General features: G+C 39.5%; 1 protein-coding gene across 2 annotated transcripts in view; it reads left to right on the forward strand.

Moving 5' to 3' along the window:
- Positions 1 to 5235: 5235 nt before the first annotated feature.
- The window catches only part of cpne5a (copine Va), a 54581-nt gene continuing 37887 nt past the window's right edge, over positions 5236 to 21929 (forward strand). For both annotated transcript variants that reach the window (XM_077607241.1, XM_077607250.1), the window contains exons 1-5: positions 5236 to 5576; positions 15422 to 15462; positions 16404 to 16450; positions 19225 to 19328; positions 21251 to 21290. In XM_077607241.1, the coding sequence (XP_077463367.1) occupies positions 5464 to 5576; positions 15422 to 15462; positions 16404 to 16450; positions 19225 to 19328; positions 21251 to 21290 (345 nt within the window). In that variant the 5' untranslated portion in view covers positions 5236 to 5463. The remainder of the gene's footprint in view (positions 5577 to 15421; positions 15463 to 16403; positions 16451 to 19224; positions 19329 to 21250; positions 21291 to 21929) is intronic.

Here is a 21929-nt window from a genome sequence, read left to right on the forward strand (position 1 = left end):
TGCAACGAGCACCTTGTTTATTTATTTTTTGCTATGTAACTAACTGAAGAAGAGTCCATCGTTTGTTTCTTTACATTCTGACGTGACCCACATAAGAAAGAGTGCTATGTACTGTAAAAGTAGAAGAGTCAAATATTTTTGGGGGGATGTTTTTGCCAGTTGTAGGGGGTAGCTGTGTGTACCAACAGACGCAAAGCTAGATCATTTATGATGAGTGGCTCTGGAATGCTCCTGGTGGATCTGACTAAGCACCCCCTTGCTGCATTCTTGCGTGGGAGGAACTCCGCCATTATGCCTCGGCGGTTGCACCCGCGGCGAGCATTACCTCTCGCCCGTCTGTGGGCGAGCGTTCATTTCCGGTCCTACTCGCATACTGGGGATAATTGTGATGATTTGCATTGATATAGCTGTGGGAGAAAAGTGGAATCAAAGTCCCTCTTGCACAAAATGGAAAGCAAACTGATCAGGAGAGCATCACAAGGGCAGCAGGCAACACATCCATGTAGTAAAACTACGGGAATTTTTGAAATCTGAGGTGTACTGGCAGTCTTTTCTTGCAGGAAATGAAATAAGTGGATGCACCACTGTCACACGATGATGATGTGCCCAAATGGGAAGCTAATGCTGAAGATGTATAATGTATTTCCTTTCATTCATTTCCGGTGCCTGTGATCTTTGCTGCTTCCTTCATGCTGGCGACCCAGGAATTTTCCTGCCGTGGATTTCAGCGTGTAGCTCGATGGAAGGCAGTCATTCTCAAAAAGTGCACACATTCTCTGTGGATTGATTATCTCTTTTTTGGTCAAACCATTCACATGGTGCTAAAAAAAAATTCTGAGAAATATATTTTCGCTATACTAAAGGTTAGTTTGCTTTTTTTAACAGTCCAATTGCGTATTATACCTCTGTGTTTTGTGTCAACAGTGTAAAAGGGTAAATGTAATGCAATACTCGAATCAAAAATTTCAGGAAAATGAGGGTATTGCAAATTAACAGAAGGATAAAATGAATAGAGATTAGTCGAGATAAGGGAGGGAGGCGGGTTGAATGCGTCGAGGAAGAAACGAGAGGCGACCATACAGCTGGAAAAAAGGATGGAAGTAAAGCAGGAAGCACGGAAACATGTGAGAAAAGGTGGGAAAAAGGCAAGAGTCATTAGAAGAAGAAAAAGGAATGGAGAGACAGAGGAGAAATTTGGAAAAGCTATATATAGTAAGTGATGGAGTGAGAGTGGGAAATTGGCGGGAAGAGAAAGCCAGTAGGAGAAATGGAAGAATGAGCAGGAGAAGGGAGAGAGTGCATCATAATCATTCTATAGCAATAGATAGGAATCAAGCGGGAGAGAGGTGATGTGTGAATGGATGGGGGAGATAGGTAGAATATGGGAAGGCAACAAAAGAGAGGGCGTGAGACATTGAAACATAAATAGAGGCAAAAAGTGGGAGAGTGGGTGAAGACAGCTTTACAGTTGTAAACAACGGGGTGTTCGCCTAATGTAGTGGTCCTGTGGTCAGGATGGACGGATGTCAATGGCCTTTTTTTCCTGCACACAATGAATAGATTTGTGTGCAAGAAAACTGTGCGTATGCAGATGAATGGAAAGCAAGCGTGGCAATTCATGGGTGAATGTCAAGCTTCACCTCAAGAGAATCTTCCATTCTGCACAGATTCGTTGTATAAGCTGGTGACACTTACGTCTGGGGATTGCAAAATGTCAGCCGCTGCGATCGTTGCAAAGTGATAGCCTGGCCTTTAAATAGAGCAAACTGCACATGTTGATGTCCGCTTACGTGCAGTGGCGGCCAACAGACGGCGCTTGAGTTCCGCACCACTGCAGTGCAGTCTCCTAAGTAAAATATATAGAAGCATTATGGGGCAAAGGATAGCGGATCTATTTTGAAAGGACAGCCCATACACCGCGGAGTTAGCATCTCTCCGTGAGTCTCAGGCTCATCAGTCGGGAACTATGCAACTGAAACTCAGTCTACTTTCTGAAAGTATTAGTTTTAATGAGTAGTTGACCGTAAGCCACTGGTTTAGTTGCAATTACAATTTTGAAACACATGAGGTGTGATTAAAAAAATGTCGAACCTTCGGAATTTCTTACAAATCTGCACAAATTGGTCTAATTTTGTAACTAAAAGGGACTGTAAACTCGAAGTAAAATTGAATAATTAGTGGATTGGGCGACTGTTCTTAACAACCCTGACAAATTTGAACGGATAAAAAAATGAGTACATGTGATAAGGCTTTAAAAAGGGAAAAGAAAGCTTTGGCCTGTTCATAATACGATGCTGTCAGCATATCCGTGTCGACCATCAGTCTTGTTAAATATTTTGATTTCCTCTGTCAACGCAATTGTGCAGTTTTAAACAATCCGAGCCTGAATACTATTACAAAGGAGAAGACAGCGTGTTTCTGAGTATTTCTCTCAGTCCGCAGCGTAATAATACAGTATTTTATCCTTTTAGAAATTGTCCATATGCATTAGTTCTATTATATCATCACACACGTATTTATCGGACAATATAGTAAATGTAGTCAGAGTTTTACCTCATCAAGTGGTTCATAATTTATTTTAATTTGATTGTGTTGTTCTACATGTTGATGAGTATTGATTGCACATCCCCGTGTATTGGAAAATAATGTATCAATTGATAGGTTAAGTGGGATGAAGTCATTGAATCCTTTGAATTAATACCTGCTCTGGCAGCAATAACGAAAACATGTTCTGCAGCTTCAAATGAGACAATCGACAAGATGCATTTTGGACTATTCCACTTTACATTGCTGTTGTATTTCATGTAGATTCCTCGCATGTCTACTTTAAGAACTCTTCTGAGGTTATGATTAGATTAGAACTTTATTTCATCCCATATTCAGGAAATTTCCTTGGTTGCAGTAGCAAGACAGACACAGAAGACATTGTAGACCTAGGTAAAAAAACTGGAGCCACACAGGAAGTCCAAAAATAAAGCTTTTCACATGTGTTGCAAAGCATGGAACAGCCATCTCAATACACAAATAAGGTAGTGAATGGGCAGGTTCCATCAATGTTAATGTATCAAGATATCCTCAGCATTTTCATTATTTTCTTGCATTTTTCTCTCTTTTTTGTCATCTTCTTCAAAAGTCGTGCCGTGATTTAAAGGCTCAATGAAAATAATACAATTTAGTGCATCTGAACCTAATATAGGCGTTACATGTCTGATGTGATGTGGCGAAGAGTTGCCAACTATGATGTTTGTTTACGGACTGTTTAAATGAAACATGAAACATTACCTAGACAGATAGGGGTGGTTTTAGGTGACATATTATATTTTGTATGAAGGTAAACAAAATAAAAGTGGGAACAGCACTACACTATGCTGTATTTTACTGGCAACTAACTTAACATAGAAAGCGACTTATTCATTTAAACAACAAAAGCTTTTTAAGCCTTTAAACCATCCTCAAAACCATAACTATAAAAAAAGTTAAAAGGAGTCAATAAAACAAGATGATAAAACCACAAAAGAGACTGAAAGTGGTGTTAAACGATAAGTGCACGTCTGAAAGTGATTGATTCAAGTTGGCTGGGGCAAAAGTGTGTCTGAAGTACCCCCCAAAGTGATGAAACCAATGATTGCCCGCCAAACATATAATTGATATAATTTTGGTTAAATATAGCGGCTGCAAGCATATCCTCTTTTTCATGGCAAAAATAGATTTTCATGTATACATATGATGATACTCTGAGATTATTTCTGTCTTTTTTATAGTATTATTTAAAAGAATTTGGACAATTTGGTGGAAAAACAAAGATTTAGATTGTCAGAGTATATAACTCACTCACTCACTCTTCGTTTCTAGTCATTAAATTGCCGGGCTTTTTTCTGCTGTTTTGCAATCACACTTTGAAGATAGGCAGACTATGAAATATGATGATTCCTGCATGCATGACAGTTCTGCATAAATTGTTCATTTTTGTGGTGTATATTGTGTGGTGGAGGGATGGCAACTATGATAGGGAAGAATCGCTAAGTTATGCTTGTTGTACGTGCGGAGCATTCCAATGTGAGTCATCACTTTAACCTTTTTAACTGTACATCCTACGCTTTAACTTTAAGTAACATTTGAGCACAATCATTTTTATGCAAGAAGTAACAGAAGTCAGAGAAAACAATTAAAGTCTCTGAAGGAAATCAAATAAAAAGCAAAGCTTTCAATCTAATAAATCATTTGTTTGAAGGTGAATGCCAATGCAAATTCAAAGAAAAAATCCAGTTGCCTTGGATTAACTTTGGTTGCTGTTGTATTGAACTCCACAACATCATTTTGTCTCCACCTCAGCATGCGTTTTTTTAGATTTATCTCAGATGACGATGACTCGTAACGAGGCCACAGTGAGTTGCCTCCAAATGATTTAAAAATCATTTAGATGCTCTACAGGCACTCAATAAACTGAAGTGTTTTATACGCATTGCTACGACAACTCTGCATCGTCTTTCCAAAAAAATCGGGGATGCACACATCCTCACAATATCTCCTGGGGCGCTCCCCAGTGTGGAAATTCCAGATCTTGACTGGTGGCTGTCCTTTTTTTTTTTATTAGAGAGAGCGCTTTCTGGTGGGAGTGAACTCAATTTACACATCTCACAAGCAGCAATTTGGCAGCTTGTTAATGCTTCCTACAGAAACGCAAACACACATGCACAAATCGGGCTTCCACCAAATTGTTAGTTGAAATTTACTGTCAAACATTCATTCAAAATCCCATTCACTCAACCTCCTAAAGGTCACGGGGGTGATGGACACTATCCCACGCAACTCTGAGTAGTAGGTGGGGGGCATTGGGAATTGGTAGCCAGCCAATCGCACTACTTTCAAATAAAAACCAATGAACTTTGTTGTGATTTTAAACAACCAAGCAATGTTGCTTCAAGAAGAACCACTATCTAAATGCTACCACATAATGAGAATCAATGTAAACTGGATAAAACCCCGTCCAATTGACTCACTATCTGCAAAATATTGCCCTTTTCATATGCGGACAACCTAACACGAAGGAGACGAGGAATATAAATCCCCAATGCACTTTTCAGCCCATTTTTGCTCATTTATTTTCTGTTCCAACCAAGTCAAAGCCCCGTAACGATCCGTACGAGTGGATCGATGGCTTGGATGCGCGTCCGCATTCATGTAGGGGAATGCACACAAGAAGGAGGCAGAGGAGAGGAGGGAGGGAGGGTGGAGTTCGTAGCTCGGCCCCCACCACCGGCGGGCGCACCTCACCTCCGCGGCAAAGCGCGCCTTTGCAGCCTGCCGAGCGAGCGGTCCTGATGTGAGCCCGCAGCAGCCGTCAACTTTCCAAGCTCTTTTCGTTCTCCTTCTCTTTCTCTTGCTATTTCTCGCTCTCACCTCGCGGCAGCACCGGATCACAGAGCTTGACTCCGGGCAGCCTGGGGTGGCTCTCCCGGCAGCATGGAGGGGGACGTGATGGATAAAGAGGAGTCCACAGCCACGACAGTGTGTGACTTGGACCCCAGCAGCGGGAGCATCCCGGCAACCAAAGTGGAGATCACTGTCTCATGCAGGTCAGTGAAAGCATGCCATCCATCAAGTTGACGTTCTGCAATTTGCTGTATTTCATAAAAGCCTACAGGGAAATTTGTTTTCATTTGATCATGTTTTGATGAGAATTTGACTGTAGATATAATCAGATTTTTTTTCTGCATTTGAGCATTTGTAAGATTGGATTGGAATGCGTTTCTCATTTTTTTCCTTAGTTTAAACATAATTACAATGTTGTTGTTTTTTACCTTGCTTATGTTTCTAATATTCATACATGGGGCTGTCAAAGTTCAATTTACAATATTTAATTTTCTTTCATATATGCTATGTTGAGTGACAACGTCAGATTGAAAGATAAAATCATTTTTGTTGACGATTTATGACATTTGGTTGGAATGTTTAGTCAATTTGATCGCAATAATGAATCATTATTGTTACATATGCACTCTCATCTGACATGTATTGGATATTTGTTCGATCTGTTTTCACAACACTGCATTTTAACAGATGCGTTGCGGTTCTTTACCAATTTTTTGGTGATCTTAAGCAATGTTTTGAAAAACAAATGTACATAAAATGTATGTAACATTTGAGCATCTCCAAGTTGATGACCATCTTTCATCAAATTTGTAAGTTTTGAATCTATGATTATTCCCATAAATGTTGATTTTCTCAGAAATATTATTGCCGTATTACATCTTTTTTGGGTCACATTTGGAAGATTAGATTGCAATATTATACATATGTCTGTGTTACATAAGGTGTTGGTCTGTTGATGGTATCGACCATATCGGAGTTTGGTTGCTTCACTCCAGGTCAGCTACCCTAGCCCTCCTCCCCATGGTGTCGTAAGTGGCTTACAGACCTGGGAACCATTTAATATCCAAGCTCAAGCGCTCAAATGGTCCATCGCTCATTTTGAATTCACACTCCGCAAGACCTCCCTTTGAAATACATACACGCTTGCATGCTGGCTGCGCAGGGTGGGGCAGGGCTGCCTGCGACTGCTACTCTCCATCCTCACATTGCTGGTTGTTTAAGATATTCTATTGCAGGATATTCACCGGGCTGTGATGACGTGCTCTTTAATTAATTCCTCAGAGACCCCTAATGGATGGGTTTCAGTTCACGTATTAAATAGACAGGCACGAGAGAAGACAAGAATAAGTGTCACATCTTTCACCGTCTTTATTGGCATCTTGTTGTTCATCCTCTGATTCCACCTGGTTGGAGCCCCTAATTTTGATTGAATTGCTTTGCTGGAAACCAACAGGAAGTGGGGTGTGTGTGTTGTGTTTTTGTGTCAGAGGGGGTGAGAGTGAGGTGGTGTGTGTGGGTGTACTTTCAGGTAAACTGGACAGCTCAGCAGCTCTAAATTATGAAGCATTTTCTCGACACGCTATCTAATGTGGGAAGAGTATATCGTCAAAGTTTTTAAAATGAGCATGAGGGGACTGGTTCAGTTCTTGGAAATGAGCCCTTTGACTGACCCACACAATATTAGGTAACAATGCCTTGATACCTTGTTGGGAAACAACTCAAGGGCCTATTTTGAACACTTTCTTCTATGGGGCTTAAGTGGCGCATTCATGAAAAGAGGTCACTTGGGACTTCTTAATTTCAAAATGCCTAAATATTTCTTATTTCCACTTAAATAAAGCATTCACTCACTTGACACCAACTCATGCAGGGGGAGGTCGTCATCGTATTTCACAGGTCAGAGGTCAAAGAAGCAACACGCAACACATAGAAAAATAAGACAAAAAGTCAATTGAGAACCAGGTGAGGAGGCCATATTTTGCTGACAAGCAACCCAAGCAAAGTGCTTCTCGGCTGGCCAGTTGTGTGGGGAATAAACTGGAGGGGCTGGAGGTCCCAGGGGAAAAAATCAACTGAAAAGCAGATGAGGAGGCTGACTTTGACTGCGTGCATCTTGAGCAAAGTGTTTTTGACTATACAAGGGACAGTGTCACAGGTTGGAGGTCACAGGGGGAAAAAAGTGAAAGGGAGGAACTGACTATGGGGCGAAAATATATAGATTTAAATACAGCATTATTTTTATGGTGTGCATAGTGCGGCTTGGTTAAGAACCAGGAATTGGCAACCGTGCTCCAGATGGCTTTTCTCAGTGCTCAGCACTCCCAATATTAGTGTGTGTGGAAGAAGAAAGTAGAGGACATAATAGGGCATGGTCTGACATCCCACTGTGACCAATTTCCAGACCTACAGTTTGCAGAAAAAAATATACCCCAAAAGTGACTGCAATACAAAATAGACTACTGAGATTACACACACAAACTCTCTCATTTAGTTAGTTGAATTCAGGAAAATATTTTTCTCAAAAAAAGATTGGCGTATCATATCCTGGGTCAAGTCAAATCTTGAATCATTCCAGCCGTGATATTTTCTTCATTCACACTATGTTTTCCTCAAGATAACAAAGATTAATACACCCCGCCCCCAAAAGATCCCCTTGTACCGAAAGCTTGCCATCCGGGTTTATGCCTAGAGGCGTCGTCGGTCTGAAGCTCCCTTGTTTGTCATTAATGTCTCTCCGAACAAAGACTTGCCTCTGGTCACACTTCTTCCAAGATAGAAAAATATTTTCTGCTGCCTTGAGCAAGCCAGGAGAAATGTACTCTGCGCAATGGCTCATTTCCACGGTGGTCAGACCTTTGGGGAGCAATGCTACACGTAAAAAAAATACACACAACAGTGGTGCCTTAATTTAAGAGTGACCAAACTCCTGGGATTTTGAGAGATGATCTTTTTTTTTATCGGGATACAGGCTTAGATGTAATGTTCTGGAGCATGTCAAGACCCCACAAAAACCACACACTTCCATGGATGCTACAGAGTGAGTGTCTCTAAGATAGATATAGTATGTGTTTAGAGGAAGTCTTTCAGGCATATTCAACTCTCTAAAAGTTGAATATTTCATCCACATAATAACAATAAATGGCAATATTATAAACAAAAGTGTCAATGTATATATGAGATATAAAGAAGTTGGTGGCTGTTGTGTGGCTGAGAGGCTTCACAATGCTGTGTAATTTATTTAGTCAGTCTGAAACTCCATGATTGCAGAGCACTTGGAATTGAATTGTAGCGTGCGGCCTGCAGGCCATTTTGCGTTATCTTCCAATATTGCGAAAAGAGAAACCCTTGGAAGATGGAAAAAAAAGTGAGAAGGGTGGCCGTCAGACAGGAGTCTTATCAAAGGATGTGCATATAGCCATAACGGCACATTTCTCCACGTCGATGGTTCTGATCGGTTTTTCTGTCAGGTCAGCTCATCATCCTTGGCTTGAGTGTCTGCTTCCTTGTACCTAAGGCTTGGCTGCAAACTGGTATTAACAAGACTCATCGCGCAGCTCATTCTATAATCTGGTCTCCAAAAGTGGAGGATCAGGTCACATGACTTGACTTTGACTTGGCATTTATGAGGCCCATCTTGAATTAGACCTAAACTACGTACTAGCAGTGTGTCATTTTGAGAACTCGCTGCCTTATTACTAGTCCATCGGCTCTATTTTCCCTTTTTTGTTTCATCGTTGTATCATTATATATTTGCATTTTGCGACATTTTTGTAATGGTGCACCATGACATTTTTCTAATATCCAATGCAGTTTGTGCCTTGGCTCACTAACACTGGAAACTTGGAAACACTGTACTTTTATAACCATTCAGTCACAGTGATTGATTGATTAGGGCAGCCTAGCATCCAATCAATACATTCCATAGCTGGAAGGTGAGGGGGTGGGGGGTAACTAACACAATCAATCTGCTCCCGCGGGAGTCATTACCTTGGACGTGACCGCGAACAGGAGGAGAACCTGTTTTTCTCACTGACACTTCTTGGTATTTGCGCTCTGTTCTGCAGACAACTACCTGAACTCAGCTATTTGGCATGTCTTGAAGACACATACATGAATAGTCATAACCATGAACAGCACACGCTGGTGTCGCTCTTTCGAATGCAAGGATGTCGAGTCCCAATTAGTGGCGTACACATGAAAAGCTGTTGCGCTGATGAACAGGATGTGAATTTGTTGACTGGGATTATTAGTGAGAATCGGTAATGTTGACTCCTTGATGTCACCCTACAACATGAACTCACTTGGCTGTTTACAGTGCTTTTTGCTTCATCTTGCAATGTTTGTAACAATGTGCAGTTGGAAAGTGTTGACAAGAATGACAGGAAAAAGCCAAGGGTGGAAGCAAGGCGATCTCTCTTGGCTCAGTGGGCTCAAGCTGCTTTTGTCACTATTTTCAGATCGCCCAAAGGCTGAAGAGAGTGTGTTTTTTGAACTCCCCACTGGTTTAGGAAATGTGAAATGACTGACAGGTTTACAAGTGTTACATCATTGGAAGGCTTTTCCCTCGGTGGCAGCTTGAACTTCTCAATCAGCGGATTTGTACACAACAAAATCTCCTCCGTTTACCACATACCAATCCATCAAAGTTAGACAATAGCCAACAGAGCAATTCTTTCTGACTTGCTGAGAACAGGAGAATTAAACACTCATTCGCAGTGGTTGGGTAATTATACTATTCCAACAACATATAAAATCAAGGGTTCAAACTACCATCCCATCAACCCGCAGCATAGCCAGGACTAGGCATATTGCCATGCAATTTATTTTACATTTAGGCCTTAAATAATACAATGAAGAATCCCCCGCAGTTGCCTTCCACTTTTCGGAAACAGTTGCACTCTCAAATTTTCCAGAAAACCATAATTTTACGTATTTTACTCCACCATGTTTCACCAATTTATGATCTATTGGCACTCCTACCTGCACCTCAGCTTGGCCAATTAAACATCTGTTATTTGAAATCTCAGAAAATCAGGAGTGCACCAGAAAGGTTTTGTCTTTAAACCTTTGTTTATTTATGCATATAACATGTATCATATAGCAGTAAAGTGTTTACCACTATGACACATTCAAATATTTTTTTCCACAATTCTTAGTTTATGTTGTCATAATAAATGTTTGCTGAAATTCCTTCCTCCGAACAATGAAAGAATAAAAAATTAGAGCACATTTGTACCAAAGGTTAAAATGACTGTTTTTTTTTCTTTCCCAATTTTGACTATGTCTTCTATTACCTTGACAACCAGGACCGGACGGAACAAGGTTGTTGCACTGAAATGGGGGTTATTCAATCTTTCTGATTTAATAAGTTTTTCACTTGTCATTTGTTTTTAATCCTCTTTTGCAACCCTGCAAAGCACTTGTACCCAAAATAAATAAACAAGTAAATAAATAAATAAAAGTGGCTAGCAAGCAATCTAACCAAGCAATCTTTCTGGTAGACTTGTAGCGACTCTGAGAATCCCTCCTGAGATGTTCCCGCCTCCACGTCTATACTGCAAATGAAGCCACATCTTGCTCATTCAACCATATCACCCCATAAAACAAGCAGCCGTGAAGATTCAATTGTATTCTCAGTCACAGTGGTGGCACTTCATCACCAAACCTTCAAGTTACTTTGGCAAGTACTGTACTGTAGTGTAGTCCAATGCTCCTCGTGCATCGTTTACACCAATTCACGCCTAAAAAGTGGGTAAAGTAATGGTATTAAAATTATATCTAAAAGTATTGAGATCCATTATAATGTCAAACACTAACAGTAGGGTGTGGGGGATTGATTGCATGTTACTTACAACACTTACATTTTGATATGACCAAAATGTACTGCATATACAAAACCTATACAAAAGTGGTATAAAAAAAACTTTGATATAATACTTTAAAAAAAATTGCAGAAGACTCTACGGCCGTATTCACACCAAGAAAGTCCAAAGGTCCCTTCCTTTGCTCATTACCAAAACTGAAACCCCCTATTTGGTAAGGTCTTGGAGCCGCTGTTTGGTCCACACCAGAGTTTGCTGGTTTTTATTCACACCAGCCAAAAGGAGCTTTTTAGCTTGGTCCGGAACAAACCAGGCAGGTGTGGAAATGCCTTATGTCTTCAAAATGGCCTAGTAACGCCTCAGGGTGCCCCCAGAAGAGCTGAACCAAGTAGCTAAGGAAGGGGAAGTCTGGACATCCCTGTTAAAGAGGCTGTGTTATATTCTGCTGCTGGGCTGGTTGTATTTTGCCTTATAACACCCAGGTGTGTTGCAGTGGGTGGGGTTCCCTGTGTCGCAACTGTTTACCATCTTGTCAGCAGGGTATTTAAAAGCAGGCAATCTAATAGAAGCATATTGAGATATTGCCTTGCTAGTGACCATTGCCAATTTAAAATCTTGTGGTCTTTGCTAGGTGCCTGTTTTCTTGTTTTTGCTTGGTTGTTGCTAAATTTGTATCGTTTCCTCTGCCTTTGGTAAATACAATTGTTTTATTTTTATTTAAATATTTGTACCCTTCTCTTTTGGTGTGGTTTTGATTGGAATACATTTTGTAACTTTGCCTTGGTTTGAGTCATCTGCTTCGGTGTCAAAACATACTTCTGGCTCTGCAGACTGTAAGCGCTTCCACAGCGCTTTGACCTCAGATAAGTGAATAATGAATAATAATGAATTAAGGAAAATGTAAATGCCGCACAAATCCCATGTGCTTGAACTGTTGCATAAATAATACAATACATATTGTACAATTACAAAGTAAACCTGAGACGATGTTCAGTATCATGCTTTTAAAACTATTTGTATCGCATCTGCAAGGTCCACATGGTTGCAGAGTAACCTGAGACTTGAGTCATACATATATCTTTTCCAAATCCTGCTCTTCTTTCTCATGGAGTAATGGCCTCCCATTTTCAAACACTTCGACTATGGCTGACTACTTCCAGTATGATCTGCTGCCTCATTGACTCGCTGAAGGACAAACGAGTCAAGAGAGTTGGAAAGTTCTTTCACGACATTAGAGACGAGGAGAGAGACAATAAAGGAGGTTTGCTTTTCCTTTACTTAGCTTTCTTCTGCACCCTGCAGCCTTTTTCCTTTTCAAGTGAACACAGTCAACGCATCTATACTCACTTAGTGCTCTCTCAGCGGTGCTTCTTCTTTAGCCAACATCGCCTAAAGCAGCTTGGGAGCAATCAAAGCAAATGGGAGGGATGGACTAACAGACGGATCGTCGAGCCTTGGCGCAGGTCAGCTGAGCCATTTGAAGTCCACATTATTTTATCGACGTTCTCTTTCGCCTCAAGTACTTTTTTTTTTATTCATCAAAAATGTGAATAATAAGTCAATAGGGGAGAACGGAATTTAAAAAGTGCCGTTATTAAAATTAAACCACTGAGGCATAGACCTAATGTTCTCTGACTCAGACTGATCCACAATAAAGCAATCTAATGAGTTTACATGAAGAAGAGTAGCACGATCGTAATTGTATTTTGAATTGAATTTTGAATTGAATTTTGAGTTTTAACGATATGAGGCGACACTCAGATTATTTTTGAAGTGTTAACGTGTGAGATAAAATTTGAGATAGAAGCACTATCAGAGGCGAGTAATCAATAAGAAGAAAAGTGAATGGGCGTCGTGAGTACGCATGGAGCTTGATAAAGAATATCATCTTAATGGTGGGGGATTCTTTGAAATGGAGAAGATGCAATGTGCCAAGGGGGAAGAGTGGGAGTCAAATGGATCCCGTCTTATTGTTTCACGTAATCCACTCAATGATAATGTTCTGTGTGTGGCTTGAACAACAGCTTGAGCTTTCAGTTCTTCAAATGCCAACAAAGTAGCTGGAAAGACACATCTCTACTGCACAGTGTATCCTGACCTGATTCTTTCAGTTATGCATTCAGCTTCCGTTTCATTTATCTTCTAAAACTTTTAACAATTAAAACAATTACAGGATACATATAGACAAAGAACCTAGCACACTTACAATCACACCTATGTTTTAACTTTTGTCCTTCTGATGGCATGACTTGTCACTCTACTGCCTTTTAAATGTGTTACGCTTTTCATGCGTTAACATTAGTGAGACAGACAGTCAAGCTACTTTTCCTTCACCAAGAAGATGAGTGTCATTGCTTCTTTATCAACTTCCACAAGTTGACAACAATGAACTGTAATAAAGCCATAACACGAAATTGGATACTACTTGTGTGCCATTACAAGACATCGCTTGTGATTTTAATCCGAATTTCACGAGAGCAGCAATGTCCTAGTGACGTTATTCGCAAACATAGCCTAATGTATTTAAATGACACGAATATGTACATACTCTATTAGTTCAAATCAAATCTTATCATTACTATTGAATATTTTGGCTTGCTGACAAACCTCAAACATAAATTCAATGAAAAACCTCTATAAATGAATAGTCGCCAGTTGTTGGTGATTATGCAAAATATTTATCAGTTATGCAGTGAAAATGGGTGGCGATGAAATATTAACTGGGCTAGTTCATCTGCATTGTGCACTTCTAAATTGTACATACGTGGGCGGCTACACTATTAGATTCGAGACTACTGTGCTTGAGGTAACAAAAAATTCTAAAGTTGACCTGGAGCTGTGAGTAATTATGAATAATGGGCTAATGTTGATGAACATAACTGCGAAATCAGAGCTAACTTCCTAACCTCTTTCCTGAAATCGCTTTGGAGGTGTTCAGGAGAATATAGTCACGGTAAAAAAAAGATGATTCATCTTATTATTAGATGGGATTTCTTAGAGTATTTTCACTTAAACAGATCCTCACTGAGCGACAAATGCTGAGGCAAAGAGCAGAACATCTGCTGATCTATTAGCCACAGGGACATCTGTTCTCTTGACCTTCACTGTGGTGGCACCAGGTGTCTCCTCCTTGCTCGTCTCCTCCCACATCTCTTATATTATTCATTTTTTTTAGCTTTGCAGGTCCCCAGTTGCAGTAACTGTCTTACAAGCATCTAAAAGATGGCATTCATTAAAAGAAAAAAGGGCTAATCCGCCAGTTTAGGAAAATGTTGTAAAAGTGACTTTTTAATTTAACATCGGTTTATATGATATACATTTATCAAATATATTCTTTTTTTTAACCGCTTATCCTCAACAAGCCTACCCTGCATGTTTTTGGGATGTGGGGAGGAAAGCGGAGTACCCAGAGAAAAAACACAAAAGCCCAGGTAGAAGCTGCAAACTCCTCACAGTGAGGACTGACCTGGGATCGAACCCTCGACCCCAGAACTGTGAGGCTGACGCTCTAAACACCCGCCGGAAAGTCTTGTTGGTTGACAAATTACCTTAGAAAAGGGGTAGGATTCAAATAAGTAGGGTTCTTCTGAATTTTGCTCCTTTTTGCACTGTCAGGTTAGAGTGTTTAAGTGTGGGATATTCATGTTTTTGTTTTTCAACTCAATATTCTAAATAAAGTATATTGGGGGAAAAGCTCTGTTGCTTCAAATGGTGTGGTAAAAGAAACCTTATGGCTAAAGATTGATGAAAGTGGAGGGCAATGGGTGTCAAGCTAAATACCCAGCTTTACCTTTTTTATCTCCTTTGTTAATGACACTGACAATACTATTCCAATGGAAATCAGATTGTCTCAAGTCTAATACCTCAAAAGCTGCTTCCTTTAAAACTGCACACGTTTCTGTGGCAGAGGAATTCAAAATGACAAGAATGCCAATATAGAGCCCTGTTGTTAGATTCCGTCCGGAAATCTCATCTCTATTCATTGAATTCTCGCCGGTCTTGAGAGGGGTGAGGATTGTGTTGTGCTTCAAGCAACGTATTTATTGGTATGCTCCACTTAAAAGCCCTCATAGAGAACTGGATATCAGACTATAGAGTGGATCTCTGAGAGTAAAAGACAAAGTCTCCTGATGAAACTGTATCATTTCATCCTTTTACTGTATCCCCACCTGACAATTATAGTGAAAAAACACTAATGACCTGATTTGCTTCCTCTTCTCTTGCAGAAATCTCTTAGACAAAGACACCTTCTCCAAATCTGACCCACGTAAGTTTATCTTTGTTTTACAATGCTAATTTCATTTTAGCTTTAGGTCTTTGACAAGATGCCTCACAGTCACAGATGAATCTTTCTCTGGTGTCAATTGAAATTCGGTATAAACCAGATCTGGTGTCATTTATAAATCAACCTCAATCTAAAAAAGACGGAGTCTGATCGTGATTACCTTGTATTTGAGTCTCCGGTCATACACACTCAAAGCCATTTGAAATTTAGCCAAAATATAATCTGGCTCACTTTGAAACACAGTTTGAACATGCAAAACACTGATTTAAATATTCTCTTAACTCATTTGGCACACGTAAAAGGCTGTGACAGCATTTCTTTGGATTCTTGTAATAAGATGAAGGCTGGTCTACATAAAAATAGAAGGGAGTTTTGAAGCTGTGGGGAACATCTAGCAATCAACCTACTTTGTATTCGACTGCGTTTCGTTTAACCTTCCTCTACTTTATTTGAAGTCTTAAAATTAAACAGGAGCAATCCCACCGTGAAGAAAATGCGTTTTGATTGCAAGCCTTTAGTTGTGGACACAGGTGGCCTTGACGCAAGTTCGCTCACTCGCTTCACACCACTTTGATGCATTACAACATCATATGATGCGCCACTTGATTGGATGTGGCAGGGTAATGAATAAAAAGTCTACAAGAGCGCCAAAAACGTGAGCTTGGCGGAAATGCGAGATTCATTTTCATGTTGCTGGTCGATAATGTGTCAAATGAAATAATGTTCAAATGGCATAACCCAACTTTTTTTCCTGCAAAAATCCTCTGGAATTGTCTTCCTCCTACTCAAAGGAAAAGCAAATGAAAATGAAATTACTCAAAAGAGGTTTTTCTCTGGACAGTTCAATAAGCAAATTGTTGTGTCGACCTCATCGTTCTGAGCGTCGGAATGTTTATATATTTTGGTTTCTTTATTCTCCACAGTGGTGGTGTTGTACACGCAGGGTGTGGAGTGCAAACAGTGGCGAGAGGTAAGACCCCAAATCAACCACACCCCCCTCAGCTCAGCCCACGAGTCCCCTCTAAATGACATATACGACTGCCAGCTCTGTGTTTGCATGTGTTGGCTGTACAATACTAATCACTTTGTAAACATTCCAGTGTGCCTCAGCATAATAATCTCTCCTCACCTCCCACCCGCATCTCCCTACACCCCCAGGCAATTGACCACCAGGTACCAATAAGCAGCTGTAGTTACATTGAAACAGCAACATCTCAAATTGAATGAAAGGCCGATTAACGATATAGGTCCTTGTTCATCCCTTGGGAAGCACGTTATGCTAGTGGTTAGCATATAACGATTAAGGTCCTTGTTCATCCTTTAGGAAGCACATTATACTAGTGGTTAGCATATGTGCCTCTGAGTCCTGATAAGACTTCTAGCCAATTTACTGCAGGCCCTTTTTGTGAACAAACTCTATTTGTATTTCAGTTCATCAGTTTGTGATGTTTGACAAGAATAAAATGAGCAGAGATTGTAGACTTATCAATTAGTCTAGGTGATCAAAAAATGAGAGGGATTCTTGTGTAAATTCGTTTTTTTTAATTGTATCTTTGACAAAAAGAAAATCTGTTAAATACATTCGGAAAAATATGTCCAACTTTCGGATGCTACAGACTTTTTTTTGATTGCTTTGACATTTGATGGATCTAAGTTTGACACTTTTTCTTCTTAAATTCCAGTTGTACCATAAATCCCTTCATTTGGAACAAATAAAAAAGTTTCATTAAGTCCTTCAGACATAAAAAAAAACCTAGAATCTAGAAAAATATAATACTATATTAAAATAAGATATTTTAATTGGAAGTCCAAAGTATTTTAACGAATAAAATAGGGAAAAAATCACTCATTGAAGTGATAATATTTCACATTATATACATACATCACAGGTGCTAATAATGTTGAGAGACTGCATTTGATTGTTTGAACTCTGTTACCTAGGCCAGCCAATCTCAGGTTCAAATAACAATCAAACATATATAGTAGTTTATATTTACTTATCTCTATATAAGTATGGAGAAAGCATACAAACTTCAAGGATCCTAGAATTGAAACTGAAATGTAGATGTTTTAACCACTTGTTTATGATGACATTTCTCCACCTGAAGCTCAGCACATTTGGGCCTGCTGTTGCAACTCAAGTCAGACTGTGAGCAATTGATAAAGCTAAGTGGGCCGTGAAATGTTTTTTTTTGTTTTTTGGGGGGCAGGCTTTATGGGTGTGTTTGGAGTCCCTTTGGCTTAAATCCAAGCCATAATCCAATTATTCCTCTGTACGGCACATTCTCCAATAGGCTGACATGCTTGTGGACATATTCTGAAGCGCTTCTAACTCCCTATTTTTGCAATGTCTTTTCACAGTACGTAATGAGTTGCTTTTACATTTGAAAGCAACCACTGCAACCCAATATCGTTGCAAAAGTGTATTTAACAACAAAAGCTCAATGAAGGGATATGGTGAGTTATAGAAAGCAATGCATGGTTTTCTTGGCTCGCTTTACTTATCATGTATCCAACCTTTCTAAGCCAATGCACAAAAGTAATTAAGTTCTTATCTGAAGTTATGTGCAGACTTACTTAGTATCAAATCTGCAACTGTGAATACAAATCTGATATACTAACAAATACTATGCTTTAATCCATTGAATACAAAAATTGATTGATGCACAAGTTCGTTGTACACACCACATCCAAAAGAGCAAGTAGTTTTTAATTGTTTTGGTTGTCAGTACACATCCCTGGCATAGTTACTTGAACAAAACATATTTCTAGCGTAATAGTGTTTAAAATAATACAATTTAGTGCAATCACTTGATATACAGTATTTAGCCTCCACCAGACAGCATCTCTTACTTGCCTGTTATGAAAAAAGCAGAGCACTTTTTGATTTATCTGAAGCCAAGCCTTCAGAAAAAAAGGGCAAATAAATTGTGTGCAGCAGAACGTGTTATTTCGTGTGCTCAATCTGCTGTGATTGTCTGTTTCCTCCTCATTGTTGATGAAGCAACAGTGGGCCATTGCTTGTCGTGAAACCACACATTTATGTCTTTCTCCTTGTCCTAAAGGATGGAGTAGAAGTTACATTAGCGTCAAACTTGGCAACATCCCAGGTGCTGTGGCAACAGCAGCATCTAATGTGTAGTTCACAACACTGAATCTTGTACTGAAGTATTCCAGCAACAGTGGTGTCAAGGCGCAATTAATTAAATTAGTGTTGTTGTAGCTTATGAAGTGTCTTCTTTTTGCCATTCTTTCTTTCTGTGGCGCAATTAGGAAATCATTGAGTGTCGCTACTCCAATCCCAGTTGATGAATTAACACTGGCAGGGGTCGGTGAAAATATTTATGTTGTGCTATTCAGTAAGCAAAATGCTAGATTCAAGTATACAGTCAACATTAAACTAAAGGCTTTGCAGAATTGTATACAAAACATAAATGCACTGCTTCCACTACTCTAAATACATAAAGCATACTTTTAATACTCCATGAAGGTGAAAATGTACTTTTGTATGCTACATCCAAAACTGTAGTTTAAATTGACTTTTCATGCAAGAATTTGAATAATGTATTTTTTAACCATTATGGAACTACAGTGAGAGAAATGTTTATCACTAAAATTATTTTTTATTTTTTTAAATATTTGAATGCAGAATGCCCCCACTTTAAAAGATGTGTTGTGTTCTATTGTATTGTGATATTTCAGTTCTGACTGTAATTTGCCATCTCTATCTATGTTATGATACAGTTTGGAAGAACGGAGGTCATCGACAACACGCTGAACCCGGACTTTGTCAGGAAATACATTCTGGACTACTTCTTTGAGGAGAAGCAGAACTTACGCTTTAATGTGTAAGTCCTCCACTATCATGAGCTCCTCTGAGAACCTCTTAGTTCAGTTTTTGTTTAAACATTAGCGGTCAACATTTTTGCCTGCCCGTTCTGCTTCTCATGATGTTAAATATACCCCTGTGTCCTCATTCACTCTCCCTCTAACCTGACTCGCATTTCCTCTTACTTTTGCTTCTCTCCTGAGGAATTATTCATTGGCACTCTGTCTCAATAGACAGCTATGCGGGTGATACATATTTCATATCAACTTTTATCCTTAATCTCTCCCGCTGTCAAAGCTAAGCAAGTCTTAAAGTTGCCGAGATCCCGTGTACAGGCTCTTTCTTTTGCACGCACCGCACAAGGACACAAAGCACACATGCACATTTTCATTCATTCATTCATCTTCCATACCGCCCATCCTCAGAAGGATTGTGGGGGTGCTGGAGCCTAACCCAGCTGCCTTCGGGCGAAAGGCAGGCTACACCATAGACCGGTCGCCAGTCAGTCGCAGGGCACACAGAGAGAGAAATGACCATTCACACTCCCAATCATATTGCCACTAGTGGGAATTGAGCCCGCGAGTGTCCGCACCAAAGTGAGGTGAATGAACCTCTACAGTGGTGGCACACATGCACATTTTGCAATTCATTTACTAACGTTTTTTTTTTTGGTGCAAACTATGAATGAAAGACTTCCAATCCATCTCGGCCCTCCCAGTCCAAATGGATTGGACATCTATCGCGGTCAGAACCTCAAAACCATTGGAACAGAAGGAAAGTTTTTGATCAGTGCTGTAAATGGTAATATAGAATTTACTGTGTGGTCAACGTAATGATAGTTCATATTTAGAACAACTCTGGTAGTAAATCTATCACAGTTAATGGCAGCCAATGGCTTAATTTCCTGTATGACCCTGAGATGGTCAAAGCCAGCCATCTCTGGGAGTAGAAGTCCCATTGAGAAGGTCAGCAGGGTGAACCTTCATTTTGAGGGCCTCGAGAATCAAACGAGAGCTGTCGGACGACGGGTTAAACATTCCTCCTGAAACTCAGAGATATGTTACAAAGAGTGCCTCCTTTGCCTCACCAGGTCCCTGTTAGATTGCTGGATCTCCTGGGAGATTTTTTTTCTCGTTTAAAGAATTCATTTGCATGATATCATGATGGAAGTGCGGCTTTAGACAGCAGGGAGTCTCTCCCTTTACAATTAGAGGGACTCATTTACATCTCTCTTTTGTCACAGGAAAAGAAGGAAAGGGACAAGACCTTCTGGAGTTTAATTACTTTTTCGTTGACTGGCAGAGACATTCGACTTAAGACTTTGTTTATTTTGTCTTTTTTTGTTGGATGATTCATCATTTAAACAGTTCCCTTTGGCATTATATTCATGTAAATTTTCAGGTCAAACATGACCTTTGTCTACTGCAATTAATTTTACATTTTAGTACTAGAGTCAAATGTTGAGAATCTCGAAACTATACTTACCATAAATGCTTGTTTTTATGCAACAGTAATAACAATGTTCAAAACAGAAAAGGAAACAATCTGCACAAGTTGCCATAGAACATGTACCAGTTTTTTTTTTTTTTTTTTTTTTTTTTTAACAGTAAATCGCAAAAGAATTGAAGAGCAAAGAAATAACTACACCAACTAACTAGAAGGAGCTCTTCTCATTAGGAGTTGCTTGAACAAACAGCTCTTGAACTAAGACATTTTTATAGCTGGAAAAACAAGTCAAATTGTTCTTGAAAATGTTGACTTGGTTGTTTTATTGCATTCTTAATGGGTGGGCCAGTAAAGTGCACACAAACTTTTTGGTATCACCTACAAAACATTTAAACAATGTGTTGAGTAGTGTGGTGGGTGCTTTTGCACTTTATCAGTTCAGTTGGTGCAAAATAGAGCACTTAACACACTGAAGTGCTTTCTTTGTGATTTCAGGTTTGATATTGATTCTAAAAGTCCCGATCTGGCCAAGCATGTAAGTAAAGTGCTTTATTGGTGGAGATGGCTTTTAATTGCACGTTGGAGACCCTCAATGTCATTCATCATGTCTCGTTTCGTACATGCTTGTCTCAAACCTTTTGGTTGTCTGCAAATCAAAGTAAATCCTGCCAAAGCATTTCCACACTGTCTCCTTCAAATTTGAACATTGAGATAAATCAATTTTTTCTTCTTCTAAACATCACCACAATGAAAGTGAAATGAAACAAAGAAATTGTATTTTCAATGTGGGATTAAATCCCAATCAAATTAACGGTGGATGAATCACAATTTTTTAGAAGTCCAAAAATATTGGGCCATGTGAACACTCATAAATGAAGCTGCTTTTTATAACCTAGATGTCAACAAACACAGTTGTTCATCCCTGCTGATGCTCTCCCAGGCCTACACTACAACTGTCTTTGCTTTCTGCTGCATTTTCCTTTCAGTTTTGTTTTCAACCGATAAAATGCACACTTTATTGAATGCAGTTTATTTGACTGACAAGCTATTGCTCATTATTCCACTTCTTTGCCTGAAAACAACTATTGGGCTTTGAAGTATTTGCCTGGATTTATATTGCCCTACATAGTTGAAAATTCATTTTGCTGGTGTTTTTTTCCCAGCAGTCACGTCA

This window comes from Stigmatopora argus, chromosome 1 (assembly GCF_051989625.1).
Source record: "Stigmatopora argus isolate UIUO_Sarg chromosome 1, RoL_Sarg_1.0, whole genome shotgun sequence".
Classification (NCBI taxonomy): domain Eukaryota; kingdom Metazoa; phylum Chordata; class Actinopteri; order Syngnathiformes; family Syngnathidae; genus Stigmatopora; species Stigmatopora argus.